This window comes from Apteryx mantelli, chromosome 2 (assembly GCF_036417845.1).
Source record: "Apteryx mantelli isolate bAptMan1 chromosome 2, bAptMan1.hap1, whole genome shotgun sequence".
In the NCBI taxonomy this organism is placed as follows: Eukaryota; Metazoa; Chordata; class Aves; order Apterygiformes; family Apterygidae; genus Apteryx; species Apteryx mantelli.
This window is the reverse complement of record NC_089979.1, coordinates 25600520-25627205: the sequence shown is the minus strand read 5'-3', so window position 1 is coordinate 25627205 and position 26686 is coordinate 25600520. Positions and strand designations below refer to the sequence as shown.

Below are 26686 nucleotides of genomic sequence, written 5' to 3'. Positions count from 1 at the left end.
AGCAGAGTTATTTCTCTGAATGAGACACAAGTGACTTTGAGCACCAGTCATTGTGGCGGGGAGTCAGCCCAACACAGTTCCTTCTTGTAACAATGCGTGTGTAACAGAATTGCCTTGTGAAGGTGTGAAGATGCGTACTGTGAGATGAGGTACGGGCTGATTAGATGAGTAAGACTTGAGAGTTCAAGTGTCACTTATTTATGCTTCCTAGAGAAGTGGAATAGATCTTAGGTTTTTTTGTTTCTAACCTGCTATCAGTATGTTCTTGTGAAGTGTAAGTGCTAGAAAGGATATAGCAATTAAAAATATTTTATATCCTAGTAAAAGCTGAGTAGAGTTTCATGCAACTAAGCAGTTGTTGCATTCATAAACCCCAGGCACTTACAAGTTGTCCAGTACTTAATGTCTCCTGAAGGAAACTGAGAAGGCATTGCAAATACTAAGGTTAGATAACTTTCTAAATGTTATGCTTTATCTCAAATCATTCATAATTTCATGCTTAATAATGAAATTACTAACTGAGTTTTTCTGGCATGTCTAAATTATCTTAATGATCTCTTTTGACCATAAAATTTTATTAAAAAAGTGTTAAGTTTATTAAAAAGGAAATACAGAGGTTGCTACCAGCTCATAGCTGAATTCTGAACATGTTCAAGGACAGAATCTCCACAACTTCCAGGCAATCTGTTCTGGTATATGAACATCCTCATGCTCCACTGATGATAACTTGTACAATCTTTTTCATGATGTTTGCCTTTGTGAAAAACTATAATAGGGAAACTATATGTTTTCCTTTTGCTATATATGTTCAAGGAATGTACTTTTTACCCTTTACTGTGTCTTTTCACACAGTTTTTTAAAATAAAATTTAATGTTTCTTGGATAAAGTTGTGAGCCATACAGATTGAGTCTGGTGGGGTGGTTTTTGTTTAAGCAGAGATTTCTTCAAGAGAATTTCTTGTTCAGTTGTCTGTTGCTACATCTGTTCAGGAGTGCTCCTTTATATACGAGTAGGGCAATATACTAAGCAGTTTGCATTTTCCTTTTAATATTTAGGGAGAAAGGTCTTGTTATGTTTGGTGAGGGGGGGTAATAGTAATATAAATCCATACCTTTTGTTGTCCATAGCTTTTTTTTCCCCTAACCCTTTGGCACTTCTGGAAACTTCATGTGTTTGAAGTTACTCAGTTCTATATGTCTAAAATCAATGTAGATGTCTGGAATCAAAGTAAAGGGAGCAAAGGGTGACTAACCCAAATTTATTTATAAACGTGCTTTTAAAATCAAGTTTTGAAACTCAGAAACTATTTTTAAGGAGTATCTACCTAAGACTTAGACAACATGACTGAATAATTTAAAATATCTGAAGTTTGTGGGTGTTTTTTTGGTCTGCATGCTGTCTTGCAGTATGTTGTCTGAATGAGTACTCCACAGTTAACACAGTAGAAATCCAGAAACTAGTTATAAGTGACCGATGGGGACTGTTACAATCCAGATAAGGGCTCATGACTCAAACCTACAAGGAATATATGGTATCAAACATGTTACTTCTGTGCCGCTGAAGGGTTTGTGCCTGGGAGGAGAATTCTGATCAGACCAACACTGTAACGTTAGAATTTTTAAATAGGCCATAGTCATATGTCTGGGAGGCATCCATGAAACAGCCTCTTTTATCTAGCAGACTGAATGCATGGTTTCATCGCAGTAATGCATACATCTTCCAGTCGCTGCTGAGAATGATGGTCCCTTTTGGGTGCCTATTTGAGGCTTCTATAAGTAGTACTGCAATGGCAGAAGACGTGCTGGATTCCAGCAGCAAAGAGGATAGTGTGTAGGAATATGAGTGGCATTTGTAGAAGGTGTAGCTTGGGAAGTAGTGTTAAGTGAACTTTCCTCAGCGATGTTAGGGATATTTGTGATTGTTGCCAAGCAGGAATAGATGATGTGCCTGGTGGTTTTGCGTATTCCTATTAAGATCTTACAGATGAAGCATCCTTATGCCAAAGCAGCTCACTGAAAGATGGGCCAAGTTCTAGAAGGCAATGGTGACCCTTCGGGTACTTGAATGAGGTTCCTCAGGAATATGCTTTTGGCTGCAGAATAGGGTCACAGCTTCCAACAGAAGGAAACTGAAGGAGACCTTTTATACCTGAAAATTTTGCACCTGCTCTTGTCCATCCGAGGTGTCAGAAAATTGGTGCTATCAGTAGATTTTGATCATCCATCTGAATTTGCATCAGATTGTTCTCAGAAAGCAGGTCTTCTGAGCCATGTCTAATCCAGATGGGAATAATCCCCAAAAGAGCAAAGAAGACTTGTGAACATATTAAATATTCATAATATTTGAAGTACTTTTAAAGTACTCACCATCCTCTGTTCTGGTAATAATTTCTTTGTCTAGCAATACATACATAACAGTCTGAAATAATTTTATTAAATAAAATTGCACTGAAATCTCAGTTGTGCAGAAGTTTACCAGTGCATGTATGCAAACATACAAACACTCCTTGTGTGTGTGTGCACTTATATATGCCTCTGTATCTTTGGAGAGGGATAATATATTGTAAAAATTAAGCATTGTGTTAAAGGCTAGAGCATAATTCTAGGTTCAATTCTGAATGAATGGTGGTGTGTAAGGGGTATGGCCCTAAGGAGGTTTGGAAAATGTGCTTTGGAATGTTTCATGGATGCCTTCTGGCCATGTGACTATGACTTATTTAGAAATTCTAGTGATATGCCCATAGGCGCATTCACATGTGGTTGTGCATATTTCAAACACTCTGCGGGTGTAGAATACATATTGGGCTGAATGACACTGGTCTTCTGTTCCTGTCAGCTAAGCTATTTCTAGTTTGTTGATTACTTTTTGAAATGTATTTCTTTTGGTCTTCATTTTCTCTGTTTGAATTTATTTTCCTTTTTGCTCTAGTCCCTTTTGGAGCCATAGCATTATCTTTCTTTAGAGAGTTATTTTTTACTTACTTTAATTTTATTTACCTTTTTTCTTTTGACATTTTGGCCTAGGATTGCTTAAGCCCTCTGACTTTAAGCTGTGTCTTGTATGTGTAATTATATATTGTTTTGGATGGAATGGTCATTCCTGGATTTCTTTTGATTAGGGGTAAACAGTATGCTTGGGAAGTACTTCAGTTGTAAAGAATTTAGGCCCAGAACCATAAAAGCGTCAAGAATAGTTTCAGATATATCCTTTTGAATGAAGTTTTATTTGTTTGGGCTTATGGATTAGGTTTGCTCCAGGTTTTGTTTGAAATCTCACTCATTTTGATTTATCCCAGAGGAAAGTTAAGAGGTTCTCTTGGATGAGCACAATGTCTCGGAAGAGGTGCTTTAGCAACCCATTTGCTTTCTACTGCCCTCATCTTGCCTGCCTTCTCCAAACACTTATGGCCTCTGAAAGTCTGGAGAGTTGTTTATGAGCCAGCCCGGCTTCCACATCTTGGGATTTAGGCTTGTCCAGAAGAGAAGGGAGAGTTAATTGGCTCTACTTCTTAGCATTGCCATATAAAATTGCTGTAAGGCATCAATTATATATAGATTTGAGTGCTTTCCCTAGAACAGGGTTTGATATTGTAAAGTTCTTTTGAGGTTTATACATTTTAAGTTCTATCTATATTCCATCTGGGGCAAATTCTTGCCTTGTGAAATGGAAAGTGATCTGTCCTAGCCTTTAAAGATAACAAAGCTCTTTGCTTCCCAACAAGACTTATTTCAGCAGTCTCTTTTCCTTAGCTAGAATTTCACATGTCCTTGACATTAAGATGAAGCAGCAGTTTCATTGTCTGTATCAATTCTTTATCTTTTCCTGACATGGCACTTCTATCATGTAGTCATAGCTCGGTAACGAAGAAGCACCACTGCAGATGCTTGCTTTACTGGAAAGAATGCCAGGTCTAATTCCCCCTCAGTGATCTAAAGAACAAACACCATCTGTTCTACAGTTAAGAACACTTCAGTGAGTTTCTACATAGCCACTCACACTTGCCAGAGACAGAGAATCTACCCAGCTGCTTTTTAACTTCTTTTTACAGAATTGTCCTCAAACTGCCCCATATCACACATACAGAAGTACTGTTTCCAAATTCCTCCTCGTTCAAGTCAGCAACTTTCTCTGGAACTTCTCAGAAGAAGGTCTCCTCTGCAGACTGAGCACTCCAGCGGTGCCTGAGAACATTTCTTGACCTTTCTCTGGAAAAGTGACTCTCTCTCCTCAGCATAGTGGTTGAGTCAGAGCTGGCTCACAGTCGTCTTGATATTTTGGAACAGCTAGCTGATTGCTATATTGATGAATATTTAAGTCTTACAGCTGGTGAAGTTATCAGAAAGGCTCATGCTTCATACAGATACAACCCAAAGGGCAGTTGTAGTTGAAGAAATTGATATTTTTCAGCATTCCACTTGGTACTCCCTTGTGGCAATGATGACAATAGAGTATTAGGAAGAATCTAAGTCTCCTTGTCTCAAGAGCACCAAAATACACCAGCAAGGTAATTTATATAAACAAACAGGGAGGCATGAGGTCTTGATCTTCTGCAGGAAAGCAGATGACATTTGGAAGAGACATATCTAGTATCTAACTCATATATTGGCCATCTATTTCTTGAGAGCACTAATTATGTTGGATAACAAGAAAGTTGATTACATTACCCTATTCAGGCTGGAGAATTGTCAGTGGGTAGGCCTCAAGATGATGTTCAAAGCCAATTTTTTGGTCCTTAGGGTATGCAACAGTGGGCCTATTTTTCCTGACAACTAAGAAATATTTTTGATTAAACTGATTAATGTTTTTGGTCTTGGCTTGGATTATCCCTATGATTCCTTTTAGATGTTTCTTCAATCCACCAGTCAGGGTCCTTCTACTCATCATTTTCTTGCATCTTATCTTTATCTTAACTGTCTGAGGATCATCAGTAATCAGAAGAAGTAAGGTTCCCCTAGTTTCTTGGAGGCAGTTTTTATTCCAGAATCTCTTCTACCTCTCAGTGATGACAATGAGTTTTGGGATTCAGGCTTACTGTTGTAGGATTTGCATTGCCTGACTCTTGGAGTGTTAAGCCAGGCTGTTGAATGTCTCCTTGAGTTAAAATACTTCTGTGCTGATCCTCTGAGAACATCCTTATCAAAAAATGTTAGGGAGTTCGCCATACGTACATATATAGCCATGTGGTCTGGTTTCTGTGGGCGATGGTCAGCTTTGTTCTCATCCTTTGTTGATGAGTAGGGGGGAAGTCTCCTTTCCTTTAATTCAGGATCACTGTTTCAAAACAAAAACAGGAGTTGTTCTTTAGGCAGGAGTGCACCTATCTCTTGGAAAGGTTTTCATGATCTTCTTGAGGGAAACTTCCCAAGAGCTTAATGGGAGCTTTCTGGCTGGTTTAATGAACCATTTTTTTTAATTGAGACTTTAATGTGGTCTTTATGTCCCCTTGTGGATCATCTCTGTGAGCTTACGGCTACATACTCACTCCTTCATTGTTGTAATCCTTTTAGTGAAAGTAGTATTTTTCTATTCATTACCACATACTTAGGAAAAATATATCTTGAGTCATTATTGGCTTTCTTTATATTAGAAAGAACTGTACAAGGTTGCACTTCATATGCATCCTGCAGAGTTTAATTCAAGCTAGGAAATCAACCTGTCTGTATTCTTATCTAAATCTTACATGTCCAGAACTGAGACATCAAATTTGTTCTCTCTTTTTTTTTTTTTTTTTTGACGAGAAGATTTAGGAAAATTGTTCAGCTTTTCAGTTGTATGGCAGAAAGGTCTATGTGTGTGATGATTTCCTCACAAGAAAGTAGTGCAGTGAAAATAGCATGCTGTGTTAGGATCTACTGCAAGAGTGCCAGGAATGTGATACAAGAACACAAGCATGGTTTGACATCTGAGGAACGTTTCCATCCCTGAGACTTGCAGAGCTGTCCCAAGGAATCCAGACATGCTTTTTGCTAAGCACATTGCCTTTGGGGAGGCTTCTGTGTATGATACAGCTCTTCAGTGGTTCTTCAGGCATTGTTTTCCTTAAGACCTTATGTTCCTTCATAAGATTCAGTTTCAGCTTGTAATGGAAGCTCTTCAGGAAGCTACGCTCACGTGTATATTCCTAACTCTACCTGTATTCAGTATAGTATTAACTTACCTGTGTTATTCAAGCTATTGTTTACAACTTATGTTTATAAAGTCAGCCCTTTAGTCTCAGGAATCTGTCTTCTGCATGTTTCCTGCAGTGTCTAGTAGTTTGACAGGTGCTATAAACCAATAATTGAAGCAATTATGTGAGGAAAATCTGGAGGGTCTCAGTAGTAGTTTGTATCCACTACTAAATTGTGGGCAGACAGAATTACTTTGAATACACCTTGTTTGAAGAAAACTTGCTTCTGCTACTAGATTAGGGGCAGACTGGATTTGTCTGCAGACTTGTCATACCTGAATATACTGCTACTTGAGGAACACCACTTTCTGACCTTAGCACTTTTTTTTTTCCCTAAAACAATCTGGATAATATTGACTCTCTAAGTTTTTGGGAGAGAGTATTGTATAAATTATTGGTCTCCTTCAAATCAAAAGCAGAAAGGTTCAAAATCATTGTAAATAAATGTTTTTTCGCAAAGGGTGTAAAAGGTGACTTTTATAGACTGTCACAAAATTTTCCTGGCCTTTCAACATTTCTGTTTCAGATAAACTTGAGTTCTGCTTTTCCTTTATGTTTAAATGAATCCCCAGCTTAAAGAAAACATTGAGTCACAAAACCAAACAAATCCACTGGTAATATCTGTTAGAACTCAAAAGGAGCAGAACATCAATTTATTCTTCTGATGGTTTCTGAGCCTCTTATACTTGGGATGCGTTAACAGCATAATTCAAATGTGAGTACATGTGGAGGTCATCTTAAAGTAGGTTAGCAATTAAAGAATGATTCCAACATTTTCTTTTTATGTGTACTACTATATTATTTTTATTTAGAAAGGTAGTTCTTCTTCCGAACCACTCCTAATCTGAAAAATGATAGATGAAAATGACTTACTAAATGATCTTTTCTGTATCCTTACTCAGATATATTATTCCAACAATCTGCTACTGAATGCTTTTTCCAGACTAGTTTAACATGACAGAATTGAAGTTACTTCTGTCACTTTCCTTGGGGGACTGTCTCACAGTTTTATAGATCTGACTGCTAAAAAATATTTTTTTTATGTTCAGTTTAAAATTTATGATGTTATGCCTAGTTATAGCTCTTTGAACAATCTTTAACAGTTCTTATTCCTCCAAGGAAAAATAACTTACTCAAGTTATATAGGTTATTAAATCTTCCCTTACATATCTATCTTAGAGAGAATATTATACAAATAAAACTATATATGCATGAGGGTATAAATACCCCCCCTCAAATCATTATGAAGATTTGGAGCACTGTGTTCATTTCTCCTTTGAAGGTCCCTGGAGCATAACCAAGTTGAGAGTAGCTGCCAAGAATGTGATCGGTTACCCTGTGTCTCATCGGTTCTGTACTTGCAGCATGAGTATCCACAGGTGGGAATAGCTTGTCTTCCAGGAATAGGACATCTGTCAGCAGGCCACTAATTTTAGCTTGTGAAATGCCATCTTTGGTTCTGGAGCAGCAGCACAGAAAGCAATACAATAACTGCCTTGCAACTCCTTGGCACCAGCAAAGGCAGTGTAAGCAGAGGAAAGAGGTGAGTCAGTCAGTCAGTGTACTGTCTCCCCTAAGAAGCTACTTGCTTTGCCTGTATGTTCTAGACAGTCAGAGAAAAGGTATTAGAGAGCAAAGTCTTTACTTTTGGACTCTGAGACAAAACACTGTCATGTTAAAAAATACTCTGTTGTTTCACGTGTGAACTATTTTCAAGATGTGTAAATAAATTATTGGCTCCACAGAAGGGAGACGAATTGGTAGACGTGAAGGAATTTATGCTCAAGGATGCTGCCAGGTTTGTTATAATAGTTGTACAGTGTAGAAAGTGTAGAAGCAGCCATTGTCTTCAAGCTCAGTATTTCATTCATGTAATCCAGCAGTTTGTAGGAATGATTTTTTTAGAGTGCATGATCTGCTCAGACTATATTGTGGTGTGTTTTCTGGCTGGTATTAATGGCTTGAAAGAGGAAAATATTTTATGCCATACAGTATATTAACAAAGGTTAATGCAGTTTAGTACTAGAAATATAAATGCCAATATAAGAAAACAGTCTTTGAAATTTTTAAGATCGCATCTTGATTGGTTTTTACATTTTTTTTAAAGATTATGTACTGATTCTTTAGGATTGTGTTCTGATTTTCACCACAGATGCAATGTTTTTGAGACATGTTTATTGTACTCTAATGCTAGCTACAGAAATGATTAGCCATGTTTTAAACAGTTCAGAAGACTAACTTCAGTTTATTTGGGTTACACAAGATTATATTACCTGTGTTGTACTTTTGAAATGGTGATTTTTCCCCTCTTTTGTTAGAGAGATTCTTCAGTAAAAATTAGCATTGTTTATAATTTGCAGATAAACTGCATTTTAACTCTTTGTGCCATTCATTTCAGAATTCATGAGAATTTACATATATTAGGGCTGGTTTGTCCTGCATCGTTGCAAGGCTTTTTCTCTAGATTACCTTTTTTATCCCTATTTCTGGTGTTTTTCCTCTGTGCTAATGTAACACACCTATTTGCTCCAGGTTATTTTTATGTCACTAGCATTGTCCGACAGACAGGATTCTTTTCAAATCAGCATAGCTATGCCAGATCTTAAGGGAATGAAGCACTGTTTGAACCTATGACAAATGATTTTCATGGTATATAAATTACATGGAGTTTTTGTAAAACAGACAACAGTTATGAGATTCAAATATTGTGGCTTTTAGGAGGAGTTTTCTTCTTTAGTTTAGCAAAATACTACATAATAAATTCAGATAGGAGTTTCTCAATGTGTTAAATGAGCAAAACAATTTCATAAATTAAACAGAAATGCCTTGAGGCTGTCACCCGTCTGAAAACCTGTTGTGCTTTCTAACCAGTTGGTTTCAGGGGGTTGGTAGAGCAGGAGATTGTTGAGAATGATGAATAAGCAGGGGTGAAGGCAAAAGAAGGGAAAATTCTTCTTGTAAGGGGAAAGCTGCTAGCTCCAGTTGCTTATATGCTTCAGTGAATGCAGTATTTATGTATATGGGCTAACCTAGACTGTAAGGAAAGACTTTTCTGCTATAGCTGAAGTGATGTAATTCCAATAGTAGTAACCTCTCGGTTGAGAGAGAGCAGTGAAAAGGATCCAGATCTGGGTATTTATTCGAGTACTTTTTTAATCGTAGCCCTGTATAAAGCAAAAATGAATAAATGTTGTGATCATCAGGAAGACAGTGGCACAGAAACAGAAAGTGGTGTTTCCCAGATACTATGTTCAGTTCATAGCAGAGCTGGGATAAGATGCAGGCATCCTGCCTTCTGGTCTCCTGTAAAGCTTAAACTCTCCTCGCTCCCATATATCTCATCTTCCCTTTCAAATGACCTGTTGCTTTGTAACTAACTTACCTTACTTAGGTTGTGTCTCCTTCTGGGCAGTTTGGAAAGCGCCAGGCAATGAGGTCTTGGTTCAGATGCTGTTGCAGTTCAGATAATAAGTGATATGTATGGCATTATTTAATCAGATCTATTAGTAAATTACATATATGGTTTACATATATGGTTGTAGATCTTTTCCTGCTACTTCCTTTATTTATAAATAAATAAATAAATACACACACACACACACACACACACACACACACATATAAAATTCCATCTGTTGGCTATTAAAAGGTTGGGTTCTCTTCTCCTTTAGACAAGCAGTATTTTCCTTATTTTGCCAGCCAAATAAATGGAATGATGGGTGTTTGTCAAGATTCACAATAACCTTGAATATATATGCTTACCTGTATGGGCTACTTTCATACGAATTTGCATAACCTACTAGTGCAGTAAGAATTTGTTTCTCAGCAAACATCTAGCCATTCTGACCTGCTGTGTAGGCAAAACAATATTTCTAACTTTCTTGTCATCTACATTTAAAACGTTGGATGTGTCAGCGGTGATAGTAAACTGCTGAAACATTGTCAAAATTTATAATAGCCAGCTTCTCTCCTGCTTGTGTGCTGGAGTATTCTGTTTTAGAATATACAATTATCAGTGATACAGAACATAGAAGAAAAATTCTGAGAATATATGTTTGTAAAGCCAACTATTTATGAATTATCCTGTAGTTTGGTAGATCTTTCCTGAGTGTATTTAAATTTCAATTCCTGTCTTTCCTTACTACAGCTGTTGATAACATTAACCTCACAAGCGCTGTACTTTGGCTCTTCTGACGTGTCGAGGAGAGAAGGATTTGGTCTGTAATGATGACCAAAGTCAGAAATACAAGGAAACAACTAGAAGTCTTCTGAGTAGAAAGTATACTTAAATTATTGCTGTACTAAAATGAATTTGCAATGTCAAGAAAGTACATAGTGTAAAATGATACACGGTGTGCTTACATTACAGAAATTTTAGGCCTCATTGGATTTTATGTAGGCATTACATTCTGTTGATTTTAAATCCCAAATGCTTTATTAAGTATGCTGTGCCTAATTTCTTAGTGCTACTTGGTCACAAATAGGAGGAAAAACCTCGTATCAAATATGTAAAGACCATTCACTAATTTATTGAAGCCTTCTTATAAAAATAAATTGTCACTGAAACTCTTCAACACAATTCAAAATGTAATTTAAGCACATTCTCAAGTTCAAGCCTGTGAGTAACTACAGTTTAACAGTAGGATAACTCGTGTTTAAAACTGACATGGCTATTTAAATAGTTTCTTGTGTCAGGGCCCTTTGTTGTCTCTTCTGCAGCTATGTTCATTGCTACAGCTACATGTTCCCTTCATTCATAGTTGCAATACTTATACGAGACTAACTAGTTTCTGAAAAAAGTTGCTTCAGTTCCAGCAGGCTGTTGCTTGTCAAATCTAGCTTTAATATAGTCTAACACATTAAAAATATCAGTCATGTGAACTTGGTGTTTACCTATAGAACTGTTTATAGCGCTATTGAAATCTAAGAGGGATTTTCATTAATAACGAAGAAAGCCATAAAGAGTGTATACAGATGTTTCCTAATGTAGTAAGTCTGTTGCTCTAAAGGCGTATGATCACATTTGGAAAATTGCTATTGCATGTCTTGGCAGTTCGTTAAAAACTGAAAACTTAAAGTTAACTGGTATTTTGATGGACTGAGTTCAAGGTCACCTTTTGTTTAAATGATGTTTTGTTTTCTGTAATTAGACCATGCCAGGTGTATTAAGTATGTAATTAAAAACAGAAGGTTTGGCTAATTCAGAGTAAATGAGAATGAAATACAAGGTCATTATTCGTCTCTAGTGAGACTCCAGATGAACAGTGCACATGGAACTATTTATAAAACATTTTGCATGGTCAAAAATTGCTTTAGGTTGCTGTCCATGGCTTTTAAATTAAACTACTCACAGATTTTTACAAAAGTACCTGTAGCATAGAAATATGTTCTCATGCCTAGTGCTGAATTTGAATGGAAATAAAACATATACGATGCACAATTTTATGGCCCAGATTAAAAAAAAAAAAAAAGGCAGTAAGAGAATATATGAGGCACTCTGCAAAATATTATTAAGATTCACTTTCCAGAGATTGCCACGGTACCAAACGACTGATTCAAAGCGGTAGAAATAATACCTGAAAGGGAACGGAGTACTCTTGTGTTAGTGGGTTTAATTTGTTGCTCTGTAAACGTGGCAAGTTTCCACCACTATATTACACGTAAACCGAGGTCTAATGGAAACAGAATTGACCTGTTGGTGATGGTGCCTGTTGCCTCTACACCACCGACCCACATCGCCTTCCCGAAGGGCTCTGCCCTCCCCACATGTGGAGCTGCAGTGGGAGCGAAACTGCAGCTCTGACCAGCCCAGGGTAGGGCCAGTGGGAACTCCTGTAACCGGGGAGGTTCTTGGTGGTCTCTCAAGCTTAGGAAATACAATGTTAATCCTTTTTTTGCTTCCCATGTGTATTTTGAGAAAAGCTAATTAGGAGACATATATCCTACACAGTAATACGTGTACTTCTTAGATCAGATATAGCCAAGTGCAATCCCTTAGATTTGTCTTCAGAAGTTAGAAGAGTCCAGATATACAGCAATATATAAAGTTTAAGCTAGTATTTACAAGTGACAAGTGATCTTTGAATATTTCACTGTGGAGATACTTTTGAGAATTGTTTAGAAAATGAGGTGTACACTCTAAAACCAGTCCCTTTGAGATGTGTTAGACTGGCCTCACTGAATTCAGGCAAAACCAGAAATGCTTATGTTGAGCTTTCATGGGCTTTTGTATTTTGTATATTTGTATGCAGTTGAGATGAAAAAATGAGATTTTTTTTAGTGTTACACATTTTATTCAGGACTCTAATGTACTTGGAAAATCTTTTCAGTGAGAGGCACTTGTTCTTCACAGTTTGTATCATCATCTTCCATCCATTTACAAGTGACAAGTGATTGAAGAGAGTTGCCTCAGAAGGACCATCAGAAGTAGCACAGTTGTTCCTTTCAGTCCTGTAAATTCAATCAACAAAGAGAAACAAGTTGCTGAACTTTATACTTGTGCCATATTTTCTGAAAGACCAATTTCAGAGTGCTCGTACAGAATAGCTGGAAAATTCTTTTTGTCATATGTATTTCTGTACCTGAATTTCAACAAGCCTGGGAATTGTCAAGAATATGGGTCAGCCTGAGAAGACAATTCTTAAATCTTCTGTCTATATCTCTTTGTCTGTTTTAGAACTCAGTCTTTACAGATTCCCAGATGAGGAAGAGGGAGTACCATGGTATTCCTGGGCTGTTTTAGTTGCAATTATAGGAATGTGGTAACTTGGAGTTATTTGCATGTCAGACAACTGCACGTTTTTCTGAAGATATACTCATTTCCCTTCATTGTTTTGCCATCTCCGTGTTTACTGTTACATAACTTAATCCTGTTTTCCTATTGTCTGTGTCTTTTTCCCTAATATTATTTTCTACTGTAAAATGAGTTTGTTATTTTTTGCAGTTTGTACTAACAACCTTGGATCCACAAAAGCATTTGTTTCTTGGAACCTGCAACCAAACAATTGCACTGGTCTCTTCTTGCATTATCATCCTACTCTTCGTTTGTAAAGGCAAAGCAGGTCGAGTCAAAGCTGTATGTTGTGAAGTCCATTTCAAGCAGAGAGCAAAGGTGGTCATCTGCACCTGGGTTGTGTGGCGCTGGCGCAGTCTGCACGCAGTGTACGTGAGGACTGTTGTAATTGACTGCAACCTACTTCAGTTGCCAAAAGTCCTCTGCAGCCCTGAGGCTATATTGCATGGAAAATAAAGCTGGCGTACTCCCACGGTGTGTCAGTCTTTATACATATGCACTTTTGCGCTAGGATGTAACAGGGCACTGGGGCCAAGTGGGTATATGTGCGTGCAACACCTACAGCTGTAAGTGCAGGGCGTGTAACTACAGCTCCTGTATCAGGAATATCCTGTCTGGGAATATGCAGTCCACTTTGTAAGGGTGAGTGTTGGTGCCAGAATCATGAGGAGGTGATTTATGGGATGCATAGTAGAGTTTTTCAGCTAAAAATTAAAATGAGTGCCTGATATATGAAACTACTGACTCAGAAGGTTGCTGATCTTGCCAGCTGTTATTGCAGGACTGGCTGCATTAAAAAAAAAAAAAAATCAAGACAAGTAATTATCAATTTGGAATGCAGTGTCCCTGAGAGTGTACAAACACATAGCATAAAACATATTTTAAGTAAGATCTAGCTTTCCTCCTATCATCAGCAATACATGTTTCTTCAACTAAACAAAGGTGAAAGATTAAAATAAGACACATTCCTGAAGCTAAATGAAAGCATGTTTGTGCTTGATATGATGGGAAATAGTTTTGAGTATTTTATTCTTAAAAAACAAAAAAAACCACAAAAACCCCACACGTTTTAAAGCTGCCAAGGACTTAGCATGCAGGTGGTTATCGGTTGAGTAAGTGTCAGGTATTAAAGTGAAAGCTGGCTGACTTATTCACTTTTTTTTTAATATTGTTTTTGGCTGACTCTGCCAGCAAACTTCGTGCTTTGTTTCACCTTGTACTCATCTACTACACAGTACTTAGTGCCAAGAGTCCATGCTCACAACTAGCAATTTTAGTTAAATTTCATAAAAGGTTGTACAAGATACATTCATGAACATGGAATATACTTTTTGAGTAATATGTCTTACTTTTTCTGCTAGCCGCTGCAGATGCTGTTTAATCTTTGGTATATTTATACTTTAAAAAAGCATATGTTGACTTATGGAAAAAAGTACATAGTAAAAATGCTGCTTTTTATTACCTCTGTTAATAACAGGCATGTCTAATTGTGAAGCAGGTAATAGAGGTAGAAGTTTGCTCTAAATACAACTGGACTTTATAAGAATCTCAGGAGATTGGTAAATGTGTCTTCCATTCCTTTTGGTAACTTTCAGATCACATTTAGCCATTACATTTTATTTTACATGAATATTCGTGAAATAATTTTTGTTGCTGCTCATGTTTTGTTAGTATTTTCTTAGTGATGATACCAGAATGCATCTGGCCAGTTTTATATTTGGGGAAGATATTCTGAAAACCAGAAAATAATAGTGGTTTTGTATTCAGTTAATGTTGTTTGAGAACTCAGGGCAGTTACAGAGAGGACTCTTCCTGTCGCTTCTGCTTTACCTGCGATCTATAATGCATGTGTTGGTGTTACGAGAAAGAAATCTCATGCTGACATTGGTGCCTTAGGAAGCTTATATCTAGATGGACAATCATAGGAATCATTAATAGGGAACTTCCTGTTTTTGTTGCTTGCCAAAATTTCCTTTATATTTCATCCCTCTTGAGTAAGAAACACTAGGTGACTTTACATTCTGAATATAAGAGGGGCTTTTAGTTTTTATCAGTGGGAGGCTTTTGTTAAGAAATGATATGTTACTTTTACATTAAACATATTTAAGGGTTAAATTGAAAGACGTTCAGTCAGTGCTTTGTGATTGATAGCAGCCATCTCAGACTTGCTCTGCTTTTGAAGTTTTCAAAGCAGTCACCTGAAATTAATTGAATCCATTTAATTAGCACGCATGCCATGACGATGTGATACAGGGAATCTAAATACAGTTTGACTGCACTTCAAACTTTGCTTCTTTAACAGCTGTCTGCCTTATGGGATGGGTATTACTATAGCTCATCACGTGATTCTGGAGCACATGCTATCCTGGGCAGCAGCAAGTAAAAACCTCCCTTTCCCCCCTGACTTTGGTCTGCCAGTTTAGGCTGGGAATGATCTTAGCATATCATTTTAGTAGGTAACACATGTGACCTCAGTGTTAGATGTTGCATAGCGTGTAGCAACAGTATGAAGTACTGTAGTCCTTATCAGTAAAAAGTGTAGTTACTGTAGGAATAAGATACATTTTTCTTGCAGTGTTGTAAATTTTCAGTATTTGAAGAGTTTTAGTAGGCTGTGCAGTAGCTTATTCTGTAATACTTGCAGAAAATTTTATCCTGGTTTTTATATCCAGTATGTCAGCAGATGCCTTTTACTTTATAGGCCAGAGAATTTCCTAATAAACAATCACTTGCTGGAGACATGTTTCCTAATAAGTCCATGATAATGACTTAAACTTTCTATTGTAATTGGTTGAATTGTTTTTAATGAGCAAGCAAAATATATGTAAAAAGTGAAATAGCAGTTTCCTCACTGAAATAAATAATTTAATATAAAAAATTTTTTGCTAAATTATTATGATTCTCTTTGCATTTTCATTAGAACTATCACAAGAATTGTGGATTCTGCTATTCTTATACTGGTTTTAAATTTATGTGATGTTTTGACAAAGTTGTGCTTTTGCACAGCGGTGGGAAGATGTGATGCCAAGTCACTGAAGGCTTTTCTAACAGAGAAGTTACAAATTAAACCATGGGCTGCCTGAGCAGCTAATTGAAAGCAGGTCAGGACCTCAGCAATAATGCTGAGACGACCAAGGATACATCAGTGACCTGTCAGTGACACCTTGAACTTCTCCAAAGACAGTACTTCTTCATCTTCAAAGGTACAAAGGCTTTTTAGAAATGCATTTTGTGAGTTAGGTTGTGTTTCAGAGTTCACCTTGGTATGACGACGACAGTGTTTGAGTGGATCCATGTTTACATCCACAATTAGGGCATAATTTAAATTCATTTCCTAATGTAAGAAGATCAAATTTATATAGTAATTAAAACAATCCATGATACTAGATTTTTGTTCTGTTGCTTTAATTCTCTTCATTTTTCTCATGATATTTTTTGTTTTTTATTATGAAGGGATATAAACACTTAAGAAATTATTGCGATAGTTTATTTTGTAAGATGATGTTTCAAAAAACAGTTTCAAAAATCATGTATTGTATAGCCCTTTGATCATGTCTGATGATCATACCACAGCATTTATGGTGTGTATTTTAGATTTAAAAGAAACTTTGTGAATTAAAATCTAAAAGTTAACAACTGAATTTTCTAAGCCTGATAATCCCAAACCCACAAGAAATAATTGGTACAAAAACTTTGCTTGCCTTAATTAGATTTTTCACTTACAGCTTGATTGCTTCTGAGATCCCCTGCTATTTTTGGTATGGCTAGGGCAATCATATTATTCTACTATTTAATATAACATGAATCTTAAAATGTACTGAGGGTACGGGGTCTCTGTGTTTCTTCTAAAAAGATATGAATATCAGAAGGAGGAAAGCCTCTGTATAGATTTTCCCCCCTGCAGTTTGATACTGTTGTATTTTGATTACTTGTTTACAGTTCTGCTTGCAGATTGAATTTGAGGAAACTAGCAATCTTGTTGCCAGAGCTTTGGGGAAAATATTTTATACGATTAATTCTTTAGTAGTTGTAGTGCATAAAATCAATTTTATTCACTCTGTCATGAAAGCATGTCCATCTTTCATAGGGTTTTTATGACCCCCCCGCCCATTGTCTCCAAAATGAGATATTCAGTTTTACTCTATGTTTTCTGCTAACATTTAATCATATCAGTGTTTCTAATTTTTAATTACCTTGTCTGAAGAAGAATTTTATGCAATTTAGCTATATATTATTTTTGGTCTGTTTTCTGAGGAAATGACACTTCTGTGATTGGGCTGGTTGTCCTGATAACTTTTGAGCCACATTGTCCAAATTTCGCAAAGGTAGAAGTCTCCAAATAAGCTAGTTTGCTACAAGTTTATTTAAAATAAACATTGCAGCTGAGAGAAGGGATCCAGATTAGTGCCTCTGCTGAAGTATGGGCTGTGGTTTGAGGTCAGCAGTTAGCCATTGCCTGGGGCTTGCTGGTGGGCCAACTCTCACTCGCCTGGCTTGAACCGGGGTAGACTGGTGGCATCTTACACAGCCTTACTTTGGAGATGGGGGTTGAGGGGAGAGGGGCATTGGAGAAGGGGACACCTGCTCTTTTTCTGGTACTTCCTCTGTGGTGACTGTAGCAGTCGTGATGTCCTCCTGTCCCCTCTCCCCAGCTTGCCCTGCGGGTGCAGAAGTGGTAGACCTTCCGCAGGAGCCCAAGGGTACCGTACGGTAGGAGTGACCGTTTTGGCTACCTCCTGTCATTAGAGCTGATTAAGTGTAAAATGAAGCTGCTCCCTTAATCTTTATCTGTTTTCAGACTGCTTCCAAATCCTACTGCTGTTTTATTAGCAACAAATCAAGACTGTTCTTCCTTTTAAGATTCTTGTCTGTGATTTAGTTGTATCTCACCTGAACTAACTTTCTTATCCAAGAATTCCCTTCTTTATATAATGGTTTCCTTACGTCTGCTGAATCAAATCTAAACTTCCCATCTTTGGTTTGAGCTCCATTTTAATCCCATCTGTTTTTTTTCCCTGCTTTGAAACAGAAGAGAGATAGGAAAAGAAAGTGTTTTTTCTTGGTTATGCTCTCAATAGAAGTCCATGGATAACATCCAAAATGGAGTGTTACTAGACAGAGGTTCAGTTTGGGCTTTGTTAATTCTTAAAACAAAGAACTGTAAATGTATTATTTCTTCTACTGTACACAAAACTTTGATTCTGACTAGTCCATGTGTTAATTCTAGCTTTGATATAGAGATATCTGTACAACATTTATTTTTATTTTAGGAGAAATTAATGTTTTAAAGGTGTTTTGCTTGTAGGTAGGAATGTCATATTATCCTGCCTGTGTGACTTCCATGTCAAACAAAATTCAGGCTCCAGGATGTTTTCTCTTAAAGGTCGTTGGAAAGGTGAGGAGCAAAGATGAAATGATATCATTTCATGTTTACATTTATTATACAGTGCAGTGGTGGGTTGACCTGCAGGAATATAAATCCCTACATTTGAATTCCTTCATAACTTCCTAAGTCAATTGTTAGTTCCTTCTGCTTGAGGGAATTTTAGAAAACCAAGTGGAACTGGCAGCAATTTAGCTATTACTCTATTCTGGTTTTGAAGGCTTTTAACTATTTCTATAGTGTGACAGTGCAGCAGTATTATTATAAGTAAGAGATGGGTATATAGGAAAACTGAAATCTAGAGGGCTTTGATCTTCTTTTCATTAGTTGTGGACCTGTCTTCATGAGATGAAATCAAGAATAAGACCTGTAATTTTTATATTTTAAGGAATGGCTCCTACTGTAGGATTTCACTTCTTGCTTCTCATTACTAAGCCTTTGGGATTTATTTTAGTAGTAGTCTAAGAAAGTCCAAATCTTTTATAGTGTGTTATAGTCTGATATTCTTAGTATTAAATGAAAGATTCAAAATTGTTTTACACTGTTAGGATGTTGGTCAAGGAGCTCTAACAGCTCGCTTCTGCTGAAAGGGGTAGTATTGTGCCCGCTCGCTGCTTCGGATGCAGCTCGCTAATCAGAAGCAGCAGTCAATAGCTCTCAGCTAATTTAGTGAGCTGAATCCGTTCATCACAGCGTTAAGTGAACACCGCTGTGAGGAGGGGGCTGGGGCAAGATGATCCCTTTGGACAGTAGGAAGCTGTTAGGTCAGTTCACCTCATCTTCTTGCACGTTTCGTGAAGCAATGAGTTTGTATCGTCATCTCTGCTGAATGTTTTCTCTGAATTTTTATCTAATGTGTTTTAGTTTTCTCAGAGGTTTAAACTAATCTGCATGAAATCTCTGTTGGAGAACATGGGTAATATTCCATATAACTGCCTATTTCTGTTTCCTCACCTTTTTATAATTCTATCCATGAATTTGTTTGTGCCTGAATTTTTGCTTAAAGCTAGTGCTGACACAACTCATTCTATTCTTATTCTGTTTCTATGACATTTCATCCTTTATTGCTTGGTATTTTCTTTTGCGGATTTCTGTGGTTGCTATAGCAACAATAAATAGCAAATTTGTCAATTTTCAAGTGATATTGCTACTTTTAAAATATTGCGTGATATTAAACTGCTGAGCAAGATGTGAATTTATTAAACTATGCCGAACATATTTAATATAATTAATTTAAATTACCCGGTGGCTTTACAATGTTACTGCTTCTAGTTAAAGCTGTGCACTGTGATGCTGCCTGGGAGAGTGTAAATAGAATTCAGTGGTGAAAGTGAGAGAAAACAGTCATTAAATTCTGAAACTCCCCATTTCCTCTTGTTATTCTAATAGTCAAGTTCTGGTAAACGTTGCTGGCATTCTAGCAACATCGTCATCAACCAGGCTAGTGGATGTTTAGCTTATAATTACTAGGGTTCCCTGTGTGCTACAGGTCATCAGGTGGCATAAGTACAAGCTCCCAGAATGGAAGATGTTTGGAGACACTAATGGCAAAATAACAGAATGAGCTATTTCTGTAAGACTGTGTTTAAAGGAAGGGGAGATAGTGACAGAGGAGAAAGAAATGTAGTTTGAGACTGAAATGGGCGAGAAAGGCAAAAAGCCAATACCTCCGTTGATTTGTACCCTCCAGATCATTAATGAAAATGAAAGCAATCAAAATTAGTTATTTATTAAAATTGATCTAATGGCCCAAGTCCACAAGCTTTTATGTACAATATGATTATGTTACTACCTTAAAATATCTTTTAATATGTTGGTTTTTTTAAAATGTTCTGAAGTCATCGCTTACTTTTTTTGTGACTTTTTAGCTGAGTGTTTGATGAATTTGATGTTTGCCTGTAGCAGAATAATGTGCTAAAATAAATTATTTTTCATTGTCTCTAATATATTTGATTTTACAGCATAGTGAATTCTTGAAAAGTGTTGAGTATTTGTAATTTCAACTATGTGTGCCTGTGTGCGTGTGTGAGATTAACTAGGAATATTTTAATGAAAACCATACCTCTGCAGTGTTGTCAAGAAAAAAAAAAAGCTTTATTTTTGTCTCTTGCGTTCTTAAATTGTTAGTGTAACTTCTGTGATGATAGGATGTTAGGACATCTAGTCTCTGATTACGCTGTAATTTCAGAGCATAAGAACGCAAGGTCTTCAGCTGTGTCAGCAGCACTACAAATCTCAAAGGAAATAAGCAGAAAAAGAGGTGTAATTTTTTCTCCATCCAAACCTGTTCGGGCAGCTCACACCTTTTCAGAGAAAAGAATTGACTTGTTGGTCCACTGTTCAGTACATTTGGTGGTTCAGCAAGGCAGCTTGTATTCAAAACTGTAACAGCTTTTCGGAGGATCGTGGCTTAAAGCTAAAACTCACTCATCTGTCCTTAGGAGATTCTGTCCAGAAGATCATATTAATTTTCAAATGAAAATATCCCTCTTGGTTTGGGGTGAAAAGGGAAGAGGAGAGCAGTGTTGGGGATACTTTTAAATTATTACATTTCTAAGGTTCTTAATATTTGTTGCTGTATATTATAAAAGTTGTTAAACTCCTTTATACTGTGTTGTTTTCTACTTGTGACAAGACACTAACATTGTAAAGATGCACACTGGTTTTTTGAATGTGGCATAATTCTGCCACATAAGGTGAATTTCATTAACACCAATTCAGGAATGCGTGGAGTGTATTTATATGTCTGTCTGAGAGAATTTTCTTTAACCATAAGTCCTAATGTCCAGATTCTGATATGTGCGACAGTTGGATCAAGAAGTAATTCACATGCTTTGCTGAACTCATATTTAATACAGAAAGTCCAGGACAGATGTGATCTTTTTGACACTAACCCTGTGTATCCCTGCATTTGTTTGTTCTTGTGCATATGCACATCAGATCTGTTGGTGGAGAGAGATGTTCATGCCCTCTCTAGTCTCACAAAGCTCTGAAGAAGCTAATGATACTAAGTATGTTACCAGTCCCATTCATTTGTATTTTCTCTCTTCAGTGAGAGACCATTGAATGTAGCATACCATTCAAACAGAGGAATAGATCTTCTGTAAAAACAAAACCCAGTGATGGTGTTTTAAATGAATTATGAGAGCATTTAATAACCTCAGCTTTTATGCTTTTATCTTTACTTTAGAAAAGCACTATTCTAAAGATGATATTAACAATTGAACTGCTTTGGCAAGATACTCTAAATTGAAATCAATGTTTCTTTGGCTTTTAATTATTTCTGAAAGTGCAGTTGTGAAACACATTACAGTTCTATTTAAAAATTAGCCTGTGAGCTGTATAGCAGTTGACTGAATTGAGCACAGATTTTATTTGAGTACTAACACTCTGCATTTCAGGTGTATGTATGTCTGGCTCACATTTTCCTCATCCTTTTTATATGGTCTGGGAATGTGCTGAATGGATTGTTTGGAATGAGTTAGAGCTTGATAGGGGCGCTCATTATTTCCTGCCATGGTAGTTAGATTTGGAAATAATACGGGTGAGGCCTTGGTTCTCCTTCAGTTTCCAAATCATGAATGCTAAATCAATTTTAAAACCTATGTTTGAGCCCCAACAGTGTTTTTCAGGACAAGGATTTCCATTTGAAGGTATAGCCATCTCTACCTTAAGTGTGGTATGTGTAGCATTTTCATTGTTAATACACTATGCATTGACTAAGATTTTAGAATTATTTCCATTTCTTTAATGTTTTTAAGTGTAGAAAAGTGAAACTTAATCAAAATGTAGATAATCACTCTAGAAATGATGAATGGGAAAACTAGCAGTGGGTAGATAGGCCAGTAGGGTTCTGCTGAGACTCGGAACACATCATACATCTGGAGAGTTCGCAGAGCTAGTATCAGTCCCTAGTTGTGGTCTAGGTAATTGTGTAATTTAGTCAAGCAATCCAGAAGTGGAACACTAAGTGCTGTAAATTGGGACTGTGATTGATTGGCGGTGCTGTTGCAAAAGCTTGCGCAATACCTGTTTGCATTATGCTTAGCGCTAATGTTTTTTCCTCATCTTAATAAACCACAAATATATCTGCAAAGTATAATCTGAAAAACCTAATTAAACAAAGTAATATTCTTTAAACTGTGACAAAGTGAATAGATCACATGTGGTATAGACCTTCCTGGGAGTTCATACTGTGAAGGTAAAAATGAACTATGCTAATTTTTGGCTTGATCAGATTAATGTTTAAGTCATGGACAAAATATTTGATAACAAAATTTTTTTGGCAAATGATTTTGGCAGTTCTGGACTCAGTAAGTGAATGTGCCACTGAATCATTGAATCTTGTTTAATGAATAAATAGTGTACAGCATTTCTAACCTAATACACAGCTTTCACTGAGTGGACTCCATTTTAGAGAATAGAATTAGTTGGTGGTTAAGTTTCTGTTCAGTGTCGAGATAGTGTGGAGTTCCTGTTCATTGAGCTGATGGCACTTGTTTTATTTAGTATTGCTCTTAGTAGTGTGTTGATACATGAGCTTCTTACTTCATGTGTTTTAACATAATGATTATCTTTTTCTGTATTTTCATTTTTCAGGATATTTCTTAGTATATTACTTGTAGCGAGAGTAAAGTACTACATGTCTTTAAAGGAGAAGATACTGTATATATAAAAGCTGCTAGATAAGTGGTACTATCTGGTAGGTTACCAATTTCTGTATTTGTTAACTTATCTTAGATTTAATTTGGTCTGAACTTGAAGCATGACAGTATCTGTCTGTGCTACAGTTAGACCATTCTAATGTGTATTTCATCAGGTTGATTAAAGATTATTTGATAATCAGTTTTTTATTTATGCTGTTTTTAATGACTGTGGAGCTGGTGCATTTTGTCAGAAGTAAAACTAAATCTTCTACATTAATGAACCTGCTGCAACTCTGCAGTATCTGTCTGATTTGTATGATTTGTAGATATAACTCCAATAAAAAGCAATGCTGTTAAGAATTAAAGTGTTTCTTAAAACGTAATGAGATTTTTGAAAATGCTCCTCGGTTCTTGAACAGAGTAAGAAAGTTTTCTAAATGAGTTTCATCAGTTCTTGTATCATCAAAGCTCTTTTTATAAAAGAAAATGAAATCTCCATCCCTTATGGTCAGCGAGCTTCCAAATATGATACAAGAGTGAGACAATACAATTCTGTTGTCTGGAGACTCAGCAACCTGGGCTGCTGCTGTTGGAAACCCAAATATTTTGCTAGCTTAATTCTTCTGGTGCTTAGGAAAATTGTGAACCACATCAAACTAAATAGGTAGTTGAGCAGTTCCCTGGGAAAAAAGAAATCTAAAAAATGGCTGAGACGAGGATAAAGAAGGTTTGAGGAACTTATGGACTGAGGCTAATTCTTTAGAAGCCAACAGTGCTTCTGCTGAATCCTTAAAGTTAAACAGAAAATGAAACTTGCTGCTCTCTTGCAAAGATGACGGTAGCCTTGGACCGAGGGATCATTTCTCCCCTCCCAGATCACTACAGGCCTCCAAAAGTGACATCAATATGCTGTGCGTTGTTGTTTAAGGTCAGGTAGGTTCAACTGTCGTCTTCTCCCTGGTCCTTTCTCCCCAGGCATTAAATAGACATGGCTTTTAGCAGGTAGACATCTCTCTCTCACTCTGCTGTGACTCACCGTTCAGTTTCATTACTCTGTTTTTCCTTTTCTGTCTCTATCATCTGTTTTTGACTGGCTTTGCTAATTTGTTGTGTTCAGATCCTCCTCTTTCTGTTGCTTTGCAGGCCTCTTTATCAACTGGTATCTCAGTTTTGCTGTTTTCTCGCTGTCTTTGCTGTAATCTCTTCCGTCCCATAGTGATTAAGAAACATGGCATTTGTTGCCTATAAATTTCCCTGGGTTTCTATACGATTTTTCCTGTCCAGCTTGTACTGAAAGCGGTTGAAACCAATACTCTCCTGTATGTGACTACCAGAGTGCTTTCTGCATGAAATATAAACCAACAAACAGTATGTCTATCATCTTTCCATTTATTAAAGATGATGTGTTATTTTCCTAGATCCCTTCTAAATTGGCTATTTTAAACGGGATTGAATCATCTTCCTTACAAAGAATATAAATCAGTCAAGATTCTTCAACAACTAGATATAAATGTGTGTGTGTGTGTGTGTGTGTGTGTGTGTGTGTGTGTGTGTGTGTGTTTGGGGGTTATTTTCTGAGGTTGTCCTCCCAACAGACTTTTCTGGTTAGGAAAATTTAGTTTTGCTGTATCCATTTTTGTTTTAGTTTTGAGTATCAACATTTTGCATTTCTAAGAAATATGAGATTAACTTGTATTGCCCTTCACTATGACATGGAGGTTTAAGATTTAAAATTCTTTTAGTCTTTGCCAATGTTCTCCAGGTTAGATGCTTTTCTGGGTCTCGGTTTAACTTCAGGATTATCTCTATGTATACATGTATGTTGTTGTGTGATATAAAGGAATCCTGATTATTCAGTGCATTTCCATTGTCAATTTTATTTTTAAAAGAATCTTAAATGGAAATTTTAAAAGTAAAGTATCTTTAAATGATATCATTATGTATTTCATGAATTTGTAGGTTTATAGTTTTCTTTTTCATGTTAGTTATGTCTTTAGTTTTACTTCTTAATAGAGATTTACATTTACAAAATATTGTAGCAAAATTGGGAAAATTTTTAATTTTGTCTTTGGGATTTTTGGGAGCCTTAATTGAATGGTTTTATTAAAATGATTCTAATCCTAAAAAATTCATAGTCTCAATAGTTAATACAACTTGCATTTACACATAGTTTAGTGGAACCTTAAAAAGATACAAAACTGTTATTTTCTGAACATTTAAATAATGATCATCTCATCTGAAGAATGAAATGTCAAGGAGGCAATACCTTAGCTTAGAAAACATCTTTTGAATATGAAAGTAACTTTTGGATCTGTGTAGCTGAATGAATGATACCTGCAATTTGCTGGAAATGTGATACAATATTTTTATAACTATTAAACTCAAGTGCACTGTAATGTACCTGCTGGTAACTGAGCCAATGCTGAAGAATATGAAGAGTAACCAAAAATGCTTGCCCTGGAGATACACATCTTAATAGAGATAAAATACTGACTTTTTGATACTACTTATTTAGCACACTAAGAACTCTAGCTAAAGAATTCCTTTCTGTTTTAAAGGTTTATGCCTTTGTTGGGTTGTGTTTGCAAATTTTTTTTTCATGTGTTTTTTTTCTTCTCCAAAAGGGGGGGGGGGGGGAGTTCTGTATATTTTTAGATCAGGTGTTGTAGCTGCTTTGCTGTCAGCACTGTGTGGGTATATTTGCAACTGAGTTTAAAAAGCATGATATGAATATCCAGATGGAGTGTTTTTCCTAATCTTTAGATTATTTACTCTGTTGGGAGCTTTGGTAAACCTTTAGAGTATTTTTCATGGCTGTGCCCAAAAGCTTGAGATGCCTGATATAGAAAATCACAGTATTAAAAATACACCAAGATCTGTATGGAACTGTCGTTCTCTAAGGCATTTCAAACAGTGAATTTTTGCCAGAGATACCTAAAAAGTCGTTTTGAAAAATCTCTGTGATAGATGATGTAATTTTAAAGAGAAGGTGAAAGCACATTGAAGTGTCATGCTTCAGTAGACTCACTTGTAAGCATGTAATGTACCAACACACTCTCTAAATGACAGAGCAAAGAGCGGAGAGAGTGAGAGAGAGTATGGTAGGCTTTTTTTTTCCCTTCTGTACAGGTTTTCTTTTTTTTGTTGTTTTTATTTTTTATTAACAGGAAACTATTTCAGCTACTAAACAGTTGATCTCAAAGCCTCTTATTAATGGACATTTATTAGCTACCAGGTTTTTGAGGTACATCGCTTGCAGGTTATTTCCCTGTGCTCAGATTCTTCTAGGTTGTTTTATCTTTCTTAGTGAAAATCACAAACTGTCCAACTACATGAACATCAGCCATTACAGTAGTGAAAGCAATGTCAATGATGTTTGAACTGTTTAGTACGCAATGAAGCATTAACACACTCAAAGACTAGTTTTGTCAGGAATTGCATAAAATTACAACATGCAAGAAGTACCAATATTACTAATTTTATACTGCTTTTCATGATGATTTCTGCTTTTTCCTTAGGGTTCAATTTCCCTGGTCAAGATTGCTCATTAAAGTTTTAGACTCGGAGAATTTTTGTTCCTGAACTTTTTAGTCCTTTTAATTGTGCAGAAATACTTAGATTCTAGGTGCATCCTCATGACTCAGAAATAAGAAGGGAAATAAAAAGACAACTTCCTCCCCCTAAAAACTCTCAT

At 36.4% G+C, this 26686-nt stretch overlaps 1 protein-coding gene across 5 annotated transcripts in view; it reads left to right on the top strand.

The window, feature by feature from the left end:
- Nucleotides 1-26686, top strand: part of STK3 (serine/threonine kinase 3) — a 156735-nt gene that overhangs the window by 117941 nt on the left and 12108 nt on the right. The window contains exon 12 of one of the 5 annotated variants that reach the window (XM_067290359.1): nucleotides 22946-23202. The exons of the other annotated variants lie outside the window; for them this stretch is intronic. Coding sequence (XP_067146460.1) covers nucleotides 22946-22957 — 12 coding nt within the window. The 3' untranslated portion in view covers nucleotides 22958-23202. Of the gene's footprint in view, nucleotides 1-22945; nucleotides 23203-26686 lie in introns of those variants that run through there. 5 annotated transcript variants of the gene reach the window in all.